The sequence below is a fragment of the Littorina saxatilis genome, linkage group LG1 (assembly GCF_037325665.1).
Source record: "Littorina saxatilis isolate snail1 linkage group LG1, US_GU_Lsax_2.0, whole genome shotgun sequence".
NCBI lineage: Eukaryota > Metazoa > Mollusca > Gastropoda > Littorinimorpha > Littorinidae > Littorina > Littorina saxatilis.
In genome coordinates this window covers 71,423,996-71,438,976 of record NC_090245.1, presented here as the reverse complement: position 1 = coordinate 71,438,976, position 14,981 = coordinate 71,423,996, and the positions used below count along the sequence as shown (strand labels likewise).

At 39.3% G+C, this 14,981-nt stretch overlaps 1 protein-coding gene across 3 annotated transcripts in view; it reads left to right on the top strand.

Moving 5' to 3' along the window:
- The first annotated feature begins 8 nt into the window (after positions 1–8).
- Positions 9–14,981, top strand: part of LOC138977554 (leucine-rich repeat-containing protein 49-like) — a 60,600-nt gene continuing 45,627 nt past the window's right edge. For 2 of the 3 annotated variants that reach the window (XM_070350367.1, XM_070350366.1), the window contains exons 1-4: positions 9–520; positions 4,803–4,877; positions 6,843–6,972; positions 10,564–10,620. In XM_070350367.1, coding sequence (XP_070206468.1) covers positions 6,909–6,972; positions 10,564–10,620 — 121 coding nt within the window. In that variant the 5' untranslated portion in view covers positions 9–520; positions 4,803–4,877; positions 6,843–6,908. The remainder of the gene's footprint in view (positions 521–4,802; positions 4,878–6,842; positions 6,973–10,563; positions 10,621–14,981) is intronic. The other variant, XM_070350368.1, reaches the window with a different exon arrangement.

The following is a 14,981-nucleotide window of genomic DNA, read 5'->3' as shown; positions in this document are numbered from 1 at the left end:
CATGCTCGTGACTTTGCCACTTCCTCGGTTTCAAGATGGCGGACCCCCAACAAATGGGAGAGGAAAGACCACCTGATAGTTGATTTATTCAAAGTCTGCTTCCACGTGTAGTGTTTGCGTAGTTCACAAACACTGACACTTACATTTGTATTTTGTTTATACAGTAGGAGTGCCGCCAGTTTTTCAACAGGGATTGGATTATGCACATTTCTACAGTAACCATGTTTGTTTCTCTCAACGTGACTATAAAACGGTACTGATGAGATGGCAGCCAAGAGGATGATTCTGGCGTCAAAGGTGTAAACGAATGAAAACATACATGTATTTTATGTATGTTAACGTTCATATTGCATTTGTCAGCCCAGTGTATTTGATGAAATGGAAACCAATTTATAGTTGTTTCGGAATGGACAACAGACATTGCTGAGATAAAGTTCTCCAAAAACAAAGAACAGATTGTGTAGACAGGAGGATGTACAGTTATAACAAGCAGAGAGGTCGATTTTCAAGCCTGAAAGAGGTATGTTAAGCATGATTTGGCGCTGACAAATTTACAAAAGAAATTTAAGGTAGTGATATGTGGGTTGATCGGATTGGCATCTACAGTGGAACTCCCCCTTACCGACCCCACTTTTTACGACTGATTTTGCCAACACGGATGCATTTTTCTCTATAATGAACCCCCAGTGGACGACTCACCCCAAAACGCGACTTACGACCAAGCTTTTGGGGATGGTTTACAACTTTCGCGCATTTTTTGAGCAGACAAAAACACATGTGACATGGTGGCTCTCATTTGTACAACTATCGCAAGACGGAAGAATAAAGAAAAAAATCTCGCGTGCGCCGGTTTTGCTCTGTACGCTATCTTGTCAGTTTTTCGACAACTTGTTGACAAACGAAGATTGGCGAAAGAAAGAGAAAAGCGCTGACTCTTGAGTAGAGAGCTCAAAAGTCATCGAACGAAATGGCAATCGCCACTTCCTTAGGAGTCGGAAAGATGCAAATCCTTTGTATTGTCAAGGATAAAGACTCTGTGTTATCGAGATGGCAAGAAGGATAGCGAAGCGAAAGTACACAAAGAGAGGTGCCTGTTCGGAGACCTCAATAATCGTGTATGGGACTAGTTTAGCAATTCAAGGCGAAGAAAAATTCCTGTGAGCGGAAAGCTGATTCAGGAGAAAAGTCGTTATGCTTTCCATCGAGTTAGGATATTCGGATTTCACTGGTTGGTTAACATGCCACAATGTCAAATGTACTTCACTCAGCGGGGAGCGAGCATTACACCATTAGTACATTTTCTTTGAAATTTAAGTTTAAGTTATTCTGCTGTAATGTGTGAGTGGGTGTGTGTGTTGATATGACAGTAAACTGCAACAGTGTGTATTTTTGTGTGTAAACATGACAGCACACTGCAACCAAGTTCATGACCGCCCCAAAAACTCAAACCCCCATTTTAAGACCTTATTTTTATGTTTTTTTTCAAAGTCGTAAATGGGGGGTTCCACTGTATAGACATGAAAAACAAGCATAATTATCTTTCTGTTTGTTTCTCTGAATCTGTTGTTGTGACTTGCACTGCTTACTTTTGTGACAATGTGCACAACACAGTGCTTTGTTTCAGTTTGTTGCATAAGATTAAAGATATATATATGTTAAAATTTGGATGATATTGAAGTTCTTAAAAGTTATACTGGAGTACAAAATATCATTCATATGTGGCATATATAATATATATATATACTAGCTGCTATAGTTAAAGTTGGTGACAATGTTATTTCTTAGCAGTGAATATAATTATAAGCGCTATTGTGTATACTATAGATTATATGTGTTTGTGCAGTTGACTTTAGAGACGTAGGACAGCATACATAAACCAAGACTAGTTTTAATGTTAACTTTTCATCAAGGTATGTTAAAACAGTAATTCAGAGTGTGGTTACATAAATAGAAATTCTAGTTTGAGAGATACATTGTACTTAATACCAGCACCTCATAAAACATAGAGTAGCTAATTCAGTTGTTGACTGAAACATGCATTTAAGCCTTGTTATATACAGTGGAACCCCCCTTTTAAGACCTTCAGAAATCTGAGAATATCAGGTCTTAAAAAGGAGTGAGTCTTAAAATGGAGGTAAATTTACAGAGCTTATGAACACAACATCTGAAAAAGCAAGGTCTTAAAATGGAGGAAGTCTTAAATGGGGGGGGGGGGGGGGGGGGGGAGTCTTAAAAGGGGGGTTCCACTGTATTGACTTCTAAACCACCTATTCTCATGTTTGTTGAATTCTTGAGAAAAAAATTGTTGTGACTTTATACATTCACATAATGTAAAATGTATGCATGTGTATACTGCTGGTACATGTTATTGTCATTCTCTCAGTGCTTGGGACGTTTTCTTAGTAGTCCTCTGTTGCCATAATTACCATTTTCTCCTGACAATTGCATGCTTCATCTGTATGGGGTTTATTTTTAGTGATAACGTAAATAAAAAAAATGATAACAGCAGTATTGCTGTAAACACAGACACACTCCTACATAAACACATGCTAGTGCAGCTGATGGAGTCTGTCTACCAAAAGAGAGGGATTCCCTGTAGGTGGTGTTCCTGTAGAGGAATTCCCTGTATACAGGGAATCCCACAGGTTAGAGTTTTTCAATAAAACTTGCAAACCATACTCGAATTTCTAAGAATTATCACTAAAGATCGAAAAACATCAAATTCTACCGATGTCGCTAAGCATCACGTGACTTTCAGCGATATCAGCTAAACACTACTGGAACTAGACCCTGTGGGATTCCCTGTATACAGGAAATCCCCCTACAGGAACTCCACGTATTTTTAAAAAATTTATTTATTTATTTATTTACGAGGATTTATATCGCGCACGTATCTCACCACACAAGGTGACTCAAGGCGCATGTTACCTATTAATGCCGTGTGAGATGGAATTTATTACACAACTAGCAGTTAAGCCCGGCTTCGCCCGGGAGTAAGCGGAGCCCTGTAGCAATTTAAGACGCTCGCTATCCCATTATCATTAGCTTTACCTCCTTTGTTTGGATACAAAAAAAGAGTTATCTCCCTTACCTTCTAGAAATTTCCGGAACTGTCCAGTTAATTTTTCTTTCTTCATTTCTTCCCCTCATAGGAGCAATAGCGAGTCTCTAATATCACTGGCATGATGTGCTTGCTACAGACAAAAAAGAGTTATCTCCCTTACCTTCTAGAAATTTCCGGAACTGTCCAGTTAATTTTTCATTCTTCATTTCTTCCCCTCATAGGAGCAATAGCAAGTCTCTAATATCACTGGCATGATGTGCTTGCTACAGACAAAAAAGAGTTATCTCCCTTACCTTCTAGAAATTTCCGGAACTGTCCAGTTAATTTTTCATTCTTCATTTCTTCCCCTCATAGGAGCAATAGCAAGTCTCTAATATCACTGGCATGATGTGCTTGCTACAGACAAAAAAGAGTTATCTCCCTTACCTTCTAGAAATTTCCGGAACTGTCCAGTTAATTTTTCATTCTTCATTTCTTCCCCTCATAGGAGCAATAGCAAGTCTCTAATATCACTGGCATGATGTGCTTGCTACAGATGAACAGTAGGCACTGAACTGGTCTTGCACCATATAGGCTGTATTCAATAAATGGGAGGTCCATAATCTGAGAAAGGAAACAATGAATCAAGAAACTAAAACCCAGGTGCACATCAGCGGCACATAGGGAGTGTACGTGCACACTATCTTGTTCCTGCCTCTTGCCATCTCAGAGGTATGGCGACCACAGACCAAAAAGAGTTATCTCCCTTACCTTCTAGAAATTTCCGGAACTGTCCAGTTAATTTTTCATTCTTCATTTCTTCCCCTCATAGGAGCAATAGCAAATCTCTAATATCACTGGCATGATGTGCTTGCTACAGGTGAACAGTTATCTCCCTTACCTTCTAGAAATTTCCGGAACTGTCCAGTTAATTTTTCATTCTTCATTTCTTCCCCTCATAGGAGCAACAGCGAGTCTCTAATATCACTGGCATGATGTGCTTGCTACAGGTGAACAGTAGGCACTGAACTGGTCTTGCACCATATAGGCTGTATTCAATAAATGGGAGGTCCATAATCTGAGAAAGGAAACAGTGAATCAAGAAACTAAAACCCAGGTGCACATCTGCGGCACCTAGGGAGTGTACGTGCACACTATCTTGTTCCTGCCTCTTGCCATCTCAGAGGTATGGCGACCACAGACACACAGACACACAGACACACAGACAGACACTCTCTTTTATTATATGTATAGATAGATATATCACGCATTCACATCGGCCAGTAGATCGACTGCCTTTAGGCGCTGCATCCACCTTTCACGGCCTATTATTCCAGGTCACACGGGATACAGGGAATCCCACTCTTTTGGTCGACATAGACCCCATCAGCGCTAGTGCATGCGTACATGTATATGTGCTTTCACATACATGCCAGAAAATGTATAATATATATAACTCATATCATTGGGTGCATGCAGTCATGTTTATACAGACTTTTGTATCAGTAACTGTTGCAGTCAAGTCATTTTTGTTCCTGACGCATTTTGTAGGCAGAAACAGTTAGTGCGTTGCTTTGAAGTCCAATTGTTAGCATTTTAATGAGAATAATCCAGCAGGGTAGTAAAATATAACTTAGTAGTGTTAAAATCTTGAAAGTAAACAATGCAGTATGATTAACAATTAACAACATTTTTTGGCAGATGACGTAGTCCTGTAGTTTGTTTATATATTTGTGTTGTTGTTTTGTTTTCATCCAAGGACACGCGTAAGGTGACAACTGACAATTAGGAGAGCTTTGGCACCTTGACTTGAGAAGACATCAAGTCTTCACGGGTAATTCCTCAATAACCGACTAGTGTTTTCTTTACTTTTAATAGGAATTGCTTCAGTACTTTTATTGCCTTCAGTGGATCACTTTCATGGTTATTTGAGTTACGTGTATACATTTTCTGTAGAAATGTATTCTACTGTAACAACAGTAGTCATGAAAGCTCTCAAAGAAGGTAAGCTTTTTTTTTTATGATAGTTCGGTAGTTTTTCTTTCATTTTTATGCTTATTTCTGGTCTGTTTAAACTTCACCGTGCTTCCTGGGTGGTGGACAATCCAGAACCTCACAAAAGTGTCTGTATTTGTGAAACTATTGTGAGATTTTGATTGAGACTTTATGTAGTCCTCAAACACCTGCATAGAGCCTTCCCATCGACCATTTTTTGATGACTTATCTTTGTAAACAAACAAACGATGACGTAAGTGGAACTACACAGTCCGGATGTTTTGTGTCATGGGCGACCCATATGGAATTTAACATGGAATTTTATGTGTTTATCTGTATTCGGATGGTGTTGCGCGTGCACGACCCATACTCTGCAAAGAGGACACTTCAGGTGGTAAAAAGTTTATCCCTATTCGGATGGCAATGGTCGTATACGACCCATACTGTTTACGTTGAATCCTTCTTTAGAAAGTATGGGTCGTACACTACCCACATCATCCAGACTGTGTCCAAAACGTGATCGGGTGAAGGTCAAAATATTAGGTATCCATTGCAATAATAATGAAAGATCACCTGCTATATTTGCTTCTTTGGTAGGAAAAATAAATAGTTTTTTTCCTTAGCTTTGCTCTTGCTGTTGCCGTGTTGGACTGTGTTGTAATTCACCTGCATTCCTGCCATGTGTTGTAATTCACCTGCATTCCTGCCATGTGTTCACAATACATGTAAGGAGGGATATATATTTGTACATAGCAGACCAAATGTGTGTGGGTATATATGTTCAGTACTTTCTTTAACACATGTTTTGCTAAAATTTGAGTTTTGCACCGTATGTGTTTGAGGTATAGTGTGTTTGCTGTTGATGGTTCTATTTGCATGTATATATGATAAGTTGTAAATGTGGGTTTTTGCCTGTGAAATAGAGCTTAGTATTTGATTAAAGTTGTATGCAGGTCTTTTTTGCTTCTAATTTTGTGTGTGTGCATATAACTTCTTTTTAATTTCAACCAAAGTGATTAACTTTCAGTAAACATTAAAATGAAGAACTATGCATTACATAAAATTTTCTTTATACTAAATTATAGTGAATAACATTGCAAGATTCTTGATTTGCGTGTATGGGTGTATGGTATTACTATAACTTGTATAAGTGAATTTAAAATTCTTTTTCCAATGTTTGTCTGTATGACCAGTTGTCTGTAACTTTCATTCATGGACTGTATTCAACACTTATGATATGTACAAATAAGCGGTATTACTCTATATAATTACAATTTTAAATGGTTAACATGAGTCCCCCAAAAAAACATTCATGTAATATCAAATTTTGCTGAATCTCTATGTTTGTTATGTACAGTACAGTCCCAACGACTGATCTAACATTTCAATTGCTTCCTTTTTTGATGATGCATGAAGACAAATTATATACGACAAAAACTCATCTTCACAGAAATTCCGAAATTAAAATTATTCAGACAGACTGCAAATCCAAAAATGAAAACTTTGATGGTTCTGCATAAAACTGAGTTGTTATTTAAACATGTAACTTCGTTTGTATGTGATATATATGCATACATGAAGATTATACTATAGAGTATTTTATAGTTTCCACCCTAACTTCAGCATTTAGTGCATAAACATGTTGCCTTCTTTCAATTATTTGTTCTTGTTTGTTGTAACTGCATGAAACACTTTTAGGTATTAGAGTAGTTGATAATTGGAAAGACTTGCTTTAGCATGACAGAGTTTAACATACGTTGATGATTATAACAACTTAAAAGAGACTGTTGGCAATTACTTTCAGAATGCCAACTCTCCCACAGTGTCGGAACCCGTTGTCTTTCGTCCGACGCACACCACTGATCAGAGTATGAGGCGCTTTAACCAACCACCACCACCCAACAATTCAGACTTACAGCTCCAAAACTTTGCAGGTATGTCCAAAAAGTGTGCTGAATGATGATTGAAATTTGATTTTTCAAGTGCAGTCATCTGTCCTCAACATCTGTTATGGGTGTTTTTGTGTTGATAACTTTGAAGAAACTGTATTCTTTTTATGCCACAGCTTGATTTTACCATCCACATATTTTACATTGGGCGTTTGCTTTTGATGTTTGACTACAGTATCAGGATCTTTGTTCTTATGCACTGCTGTTTATAAATAACATGCGTGCTGAAGCTATAGATACACTGCATCTCTAAAATGCAGTGCCTACGTTCTTTTAATATCTCCACACCTGTATGCAGTTCGATACTCGGTCATCAGATGAGTGAAACGGATGTTTTTGCAGTACGTATGTATATAGGTTACACACTCCGAGTTCTGAATAATCTTCACTCAGCTCTTTTCACCCCAGCAGATTATGTGTATTCTTTGTTTTCTTTATTTTTTTCAATGTTAAAATGTATGTGTATAGAGCATTAGCTAAACGTCCGTCGCGATATAACCTTCGTGGTTGAAAACGACGTTAAACACCAAATAAAGAAAGAATTAGCTAAACGTGAGTTTGACTTTTATACCGCAGAATATCTCAATCGTTTTGCTGAAGAAAATAGTCCCCGAGTTAACGATAAATATGCCGATGACCTCTATAAATTATTCAATTGTACTCTGAGATCAAAGACAATGACCAATGACAGATAAGTTCAAGACTTGCTTGTGATGGATTATCCATATGATTGTGATGGATTATCCAGAATAATCACCTCCTCAGCTAACAGAGACAAAGAGGCAGGTCATGGGATAAATATATATATCCCATGAGTCCCTTCTTTGTCTCTGTAAATGTACTCTAGGTATATATATTTCTTGTATTTCCATTGTTCTCTTGTTACATCTATGATGTAACTATTGCACTCTTATAACACATAAGATAGAGGATAAATAAGGGTGCACAAAATATATCATAGCTGGCTCTACTTTCTGTCGTCCTTGACATTCCAAAATGCACATGTACCTATAGACCGGATGTGCAAGGGGTAACCACGCTTTTGAGAACTTGCGCGAGAGTTGTTCAGTGTTATACCTGAGTTTTAGTCTCGACTTGCCGAGACTATCATCGTAGCGTCATAGATTTCATGACGTCTGTCGTCCATCGCGTCATATTAAGGGGACGTAATCTGTTATGTTTCCTTCTATTCGCTGTTCTATTTCTCTCTTGTGATCAACATGACAAGCCGTATGTGTTTGAGTGTGTGTGCTCGTGCTCTCAACTAAAACAAAAGTCAAACTAGTAATCGTTAAAAACCCAGTCCGTCCGACCAGCACTGCTATGTTCAGACTATGCTCATGTGAAGTTACAGCGTGCCCGGTACACACGCCCTTATTGGTACATCATCGACAACGAGTGTTCTCTGGACAAGCTGTTTAATGCATTTTGCGAGTATAATTTCTATCTCTTCTGCGGTGCAGTAGCCCCTATAGACGATGAAGGTGTCCAAGATCTCAGGAGATGCGTGTGTAACCACTAGGTATTCAGTCAAATCCGTGTAAGAGGCTTTCAACTGACGGGGACAACCAAGCCACCATTATGCACCGACTTGACATAGATCAACAGACGTGCCTTATTTTAGAATATTACGTATGTGCAGAGGTGCCTCATCTGAACAGACAACTAAAGCTTGATGTTTCCGTCACACTTTGTCTTTTACATCTTCATGGGATATAGAGGTTACAACACTCGTGATTTTTTATATGGCTTGTATTTCGGTCAAGACTCAGCAGGAATATCAAAGGGACTCACTCGCCAGAGGCTCGTGAGTCCCTTGATATTCATCCGCTGGGTCTTGACTGAAATACAAGCCATATAAAAAACCACTCGTGTTGTAACCTCTATATATTAACATAAATCTGTTATTTTGGTTCTTTGAAATGAATGGATTGTATGGGCAACTTTCACATGAACATATGGTTAAAATGATTAGAAAAGAAAGTAAACTTGACATTTTGATGATCACAATAGGCCGTACTGATGCTTTTGGTGAGTATATAAAGTTGCTGTGGAGTTGTTTCACAATGATCATAAATATTAGGCTTTGTGGTCATCCACTATGACAACTTGAATTTCAGATATCTCTCAAGGACTCTGTCCTTCAGTGTTTGCAGTATTTATAGACACTCATGTGTGTGTAATCCACTGTTAACACAAACTGTGAATGAGTTTTTTCCCATCTAAGCTAACTCTGAAGTGAAACAACACATACACAGTTTGTTTGTGATTAAAAGGTATCGTTATACGCTCTGTGCAGCACTTATTGTATTTTTGTCATTAAACCAGCCACCATTACAATTGTTGTTGCATGAGTAAGATGTTCTGCACTGTGACTACTGAAATCAAAGACGTATGTTATAGAATCCTTGAAATCACTCAAAGTCCATATCAATTCAAGCTTAAGAAATGCTAAACAGATAGGCTTTCTAACATTCCTAATTCATGAAACAAGTATGCTTAATATATGGAACATTTCATTGTTGAGAAAATGGAAAAGTCACCAGTACATGACCTAAGTCTTTGGAGTGTCTCAACATCATTTGAGATGGAATATGATCATCAATGCCTATAATGAGTCTTAGCTCTTTTTTATCTTCATTCTCTCAATATCATTTGTCTGTCTGTCCACTATAAAAAAAACCATTAGGATGATGACATATTACTAAATGTTTGGTTTTGTCCGTAATTCAATGTTCAGTAAATTACCCGTTTTTGTTTTGTGATTCTTCAAGCTTTAGTTATTGACCTGAAAAGTGTGTGCACAGAGAAAAGCATTTCTGGTCTTAGGACCGCAGGCATCTGTTGATGAAAAATTCATGGCAGCTGTCTATAGATAGCTCTCAGCACAGGAAAGGGCAGGGCGAATTTTTCGGGTGGTCTCGTTCATGGATTACATTGGCAGCTGTCTATAGATAGCTCTCAGCACAGGAAAGGGCAGGGCGAATTTTTCGGGTGGTCTCGTTCATGGATTACATTGGCAGCTCTGTAAATATTTTATGCTTTCTTTTCCTTTCTTTGACGTTCTGTTGATATAACGCCTGACCATGATGCGCCAAAGTCTTAGAACCAGAAGCAGAAGAAAGGAAAATCAACAGTACGTGTCACATGCCCCTTAGTTTTCTTCATATATTTACAGATTTATTGTGTGTGCTTATTTAGGACCGGTGTCTGTGTTGTCCATGTGTGCGTGTGTGTGCATGCTTCCGCCTGCGCAAATATATGACTGCAACAGTCACCAACATAATTGAGATCAGAGAGCTTTTGAGCTGATTTTATGGTCTAGCTAGCACATGTACATGTAACTGCATGTTTTGATCATGATTATCACTTTATATATACATATATATTATATTAGTTTTTGGTTTGACCGATCATCAGCTGGACTGGCTTTTATGATCTGTAAAACTGTGCAGAATTAGTGGTCAATGATAAATAGGCATGACTATGCTGTAATCAATATCACTTAATGTGTGGACTTATAACACGGACATTGTACTGATAGACGTATTGCACACGCATGCACTCTGTTTACAGGCACTTTGCATCGAGTGAACCTGGATTTTGGCCCAGGTCAAGGTCAAGTGGGCCAAAGTAAATTAACAGTTTATTTATTTGTATGCTTGCTTTTGACTTTTAGAAACAGAACGCAAGATGATCAAACCTTATGGCATGTTTTCTGCTCTCTTTTGTGTTCACAAGTTTCCTATCTCTGCCACAGTTTCAGTCTTTTTTGTGTGTGGGACTCATGTGCATTCTTTGGCTTTGGTGTCTAGTTATAAATGTTGAGTCATGCAAATCCCACATGTAACAGTAAGTTCAGTACATGCATTAGAAATTGTCTTCTTCTTGCAAAACAGGAAACAGTATTTTTGTCTTCACTGCTGAACTCTATTCCCTATCTGACTGTTTGTGAGAGTGCTATCAGGGTTTGGTCATTTTGCCATGATGCATTACATCATTACTAACAAGAGCTAGAAGCAATACTTAAGAAACAGTTTACTTCATTAGAAAACCTGTAGCAATACACAGAAAATATATAGAATAGATAGACAGCATATTGCTTTGCAACACATCTTGTGGAAAAGAATGTATTGCTAGCCTTTAGAGTTTATATTAGATCATCTAAAAGGAACCACTTTTGCCAGGGGATTGTTAAAATGCTAGGTTATGTTATGTGGTTGCATGCTTGTGTGTTCGTGGGGGCATCTCTGTTTTGCAGAAAATTGATGCTTCAAACACACACAGTCTGACTGAAGTCTGAAGACATGATGGATGTGTTCATATACATGTGCATAATATGACTTTCAGTATAAGAACTGTTTAATATAATATTCTTCTTTAAGACAGCTTTTAAACAGAACGTTGTAAGATCGCTGTTAGATGGTATTAAAAAATACAGCATGTAAATCTTTTCCATTTACTGTACCAAAAATGAAGGTTTGTATTGTGGTAGAGCAAATGTACACTTACAGCACTTATTTCACTGTTTCTTGATAATGCATATAAGTGTTACGGTTTTGCTGCACTTTTGAGGGCTGTAGATGTGGAATTTTGCAGCCCTTAATTAATACCTCCTCGATCCAGCCTTTATATTTTTACTTCTTAAAACTTTGAGTTTGAGAATTGTTTAATTGTCACCAAACAAGAAAGGCGCTGGTTAAAAAAAAATTGTAAATCCTTCTTTGTTAATTCGACATTTTGATTGGTCAATGCAATCACTCAGGGGTCAGGCAATCAGCGTGTCTCACCTCCAAATGGATCTGCCTCAATGTACACTTCCTGGCAAGCGTATCAATACAAGTCATGTGTTTCACGTGTCGCCATGACTGCAATAGTTTCTGCCAGCCGGTTGGTCATGCGCACGAACGATAGACAAATCAAGGGAAATGGAAGACAGCAAGTACGCAATTTGGTGACCGAGACATGAAAAGGATGTGACGTCATGTTATAATGAATGACGAATTGTTCTAGCGAGAACGTCACTTTGTGATTCGGCCTTTGCAGACTTCTCAAAAGGAACAAGCCATGGAAAAGTCAGTCTGTAAAATATAGAAAAGCACATAATAACCCCAAGCGAATTATAATGTGCTAAGCACATCGTAATTCCATGGGACTATACTTGCACCAAGGCGATGGTAAGTACGTGACAAGTCATGAATAAAATTGATGAATTGAGGTGCCACTTCACATCCAAAAAGAAAGATCCTTTGAATGGATAGATTTACAATTACAATATCGACCTGCTGCTTTCAACATGTCGGGCTGTGCCTAAATTGTCTCACCTGTGATTTGTAAATGGAATCCCTCAGGCCTACAGCCTTCGGGATTCCATTTACAAATCACAGGTGAGACAATTTAGGCACCGCCCTCCATGTTGAAAGCAATCGGTGAATATTGTATCATTGACGAATGTAAAAGTCGGGCAGAGCTGACGTAATTCCTCCTGGGTAAATTTTGCGCATACATGTATTTGGGATACACGTTAATAGTGTGACAAACCCTGGCTCTCACTGTAATATAGTCTAGGGGGTTATACTACTGGCAGACTGTGATCGCCGTTATTTTAGGTTCTAGTTGATCTGTTATGAGTCGGGTTAAACTTATATGTGTGTTTAGGTGTACGTGTAAAGGAAAGTGAGAATGATAGTGGAAATGAGCTCTATGAGGAGTGGTCAACAAAGACTGATGAAAGTTAAACGTATCAATTTAATGATGCCAAAACAGATGGATATGATGTGACTTAGTATTATTCTTTGCTTATCTTTCTCAACCAAGTAGGCATGGGTCCGTACAAAAGTGTCTGTGCACTGCGCGAGCTTGGATGGTTTCAGCGTTCAAGTAAGGTGGAGCTAGTATAATCTCACAGTCTGAGGTAGGTACTGCTCGGCGATGAATGCGCGTTTGAGTCTTTTCCCCTCGAAGTCCGCAGGGATCTCCCTCTCACACGATGCAAATGTGCTGTGACTTCTGAACTGTCTGGCCTGGGGCGGAGACGATCGGCACTCTGGAATGACTCGTGCACCCATGCGCTCTGGCGTCGGCGAGGAAGAGATGCTGAACTGTCACGATGAAGGACTCCAGTTAGTTTCCGGAGTATGTTTAGGTGATGAAGGAAGGAGGGGTTGGAGCTAGGGAGGAGCCTCGAGGATGGGGCTTGACTCCGGAAGAAAGGTTGAACTTGTTCTTTAACGTCGAACGTCAGTTGAACGTTAGTTGAACTGGTTATTGAACCTGGACCAAAGAGAAACATATGTTAATATCAGCGGTCCTAACTTTCCCAAACAATAAACATACACACACAATTTCACACAGTCATCAGCCTTCAATTGACCAACGGATGATGATGATGAAGATGGCTGCCAGATTTACACCGGTCAAACCCTGCATTGAAATTACAAATTCTATTAGAATGTGACGACGGATTCGTGCCGCTCGAAGACCTCCGGGTACATCGTTGTGTGATGCATCTGTTGCTATAGATGTTAACAGGTAAACTTACCTCAAACAGGTTCGTGAGTTCACGGCCCCCCACAAGAAAAGAGCCTGCCCTTTTGTTCTCAAATGTTCCAAAAGACAGTTGGTACTTCTTCTTTCTTTGGATGAGCACTGACTTGTGAAGGTCCACTCACAATCTAGTTCCATTCATTCAGTCAAAACAAAACACCACAGTACAATTTACTATTCTTTTATTTGACCAAAGTCACAAGAAATCTTCTTGTGTTTTAACCAACAACATACACAAGCATCGCTTTTCTTTGGCGATATTACAATAATTCAAAATACTTGTATCCATGCGAGCAAAATCAAAAGGTGGAAAGTGTTACGCCTTCTTGTCATGACGTCGCCTTCTTGTCATGATGTCATATTTTATGACGAGATGGCAGCTGGCTATAGTCTCGGTCCTCCAGCTGATCCAGTCTCGGCAAAGTAGTCTCGTGTACTGTGCTGTATAATGTCCAAAAGTGTCACACAAACCCCCCCCCCCCCCCCCCACCCCCTTTAAAACCTTCCAGTTTAAGACCCCCTCCCATCCCCTCCCCTCCCCTTTTTGAGACCGTTAACTTTTCCACATTTTCTGTTCATAACCTAGCTCTGTAAATTTCCTTCTATTTTAAGACTTCATTCTTGCTCAGACCTGGTTTTCTCAGATAATTAGGAGGTTTTTAAAGGGGGGTGCCACTGTTTTGGAATTGGCACTGCATGACTGTGGCAAGTCAGATAACATTGTAGGGCAGTGTATTGTGATGTCAAGACTGATGTCGACAGTTGTAGCCGGTAAAGTACGGCCAGTTTTCCCGTGGTGCTGATAAAGAGGAATTAAAGGCTCATTGTGCTGGTGTTGCTTAATCCTGCCTAATCTCTCCAGTCTTTTAAACTCGATCTGCTCTGGTTGGCGGTTCAAACATGGCAACCACGTCTGACCTTGTCTCCCTGCGAGACTGTCTAAGTACGCCCTGAAGCTATCGAAGTATATGCCCTGAGGCTATGGAACTGGAAGTATGCCCAAAGTCACTTACCGTATTTTCCGGGTCATAAGACGACTTTTTTCCTCGAGTTAGACCCCTGCGCCTGTATAACCAAGCGCCTAATCCGTGTATGAAATACGGAAAAAAAAAAATTGGGAAAAAACCATGGGGAACAAAACGTGACAAGAACTCACCTCCATCTCGAATACCGGTGGTTGTTTTTTGACTCACATGCGAAGCAAAAGTGAGTCTATGTACTCACCCGAGTCGTCCGTCCGTCCGTCCGTCCGTCCGGACGTCCGTCCGTCCGTCCGTCCGGAAAACTTTAACGTTGGATATTTCTTGGACACTATTCAGTCTATCAGTACCAAATTTGGCAAGATGGTGTATGATGACAAGGCCCCAAAAAACATACATAGCATCTTGACCTTGCTTCAAGGTCAAGGTCGCAGGGGCCATAAATGTTGCCTAAAAAACAGCTATTTT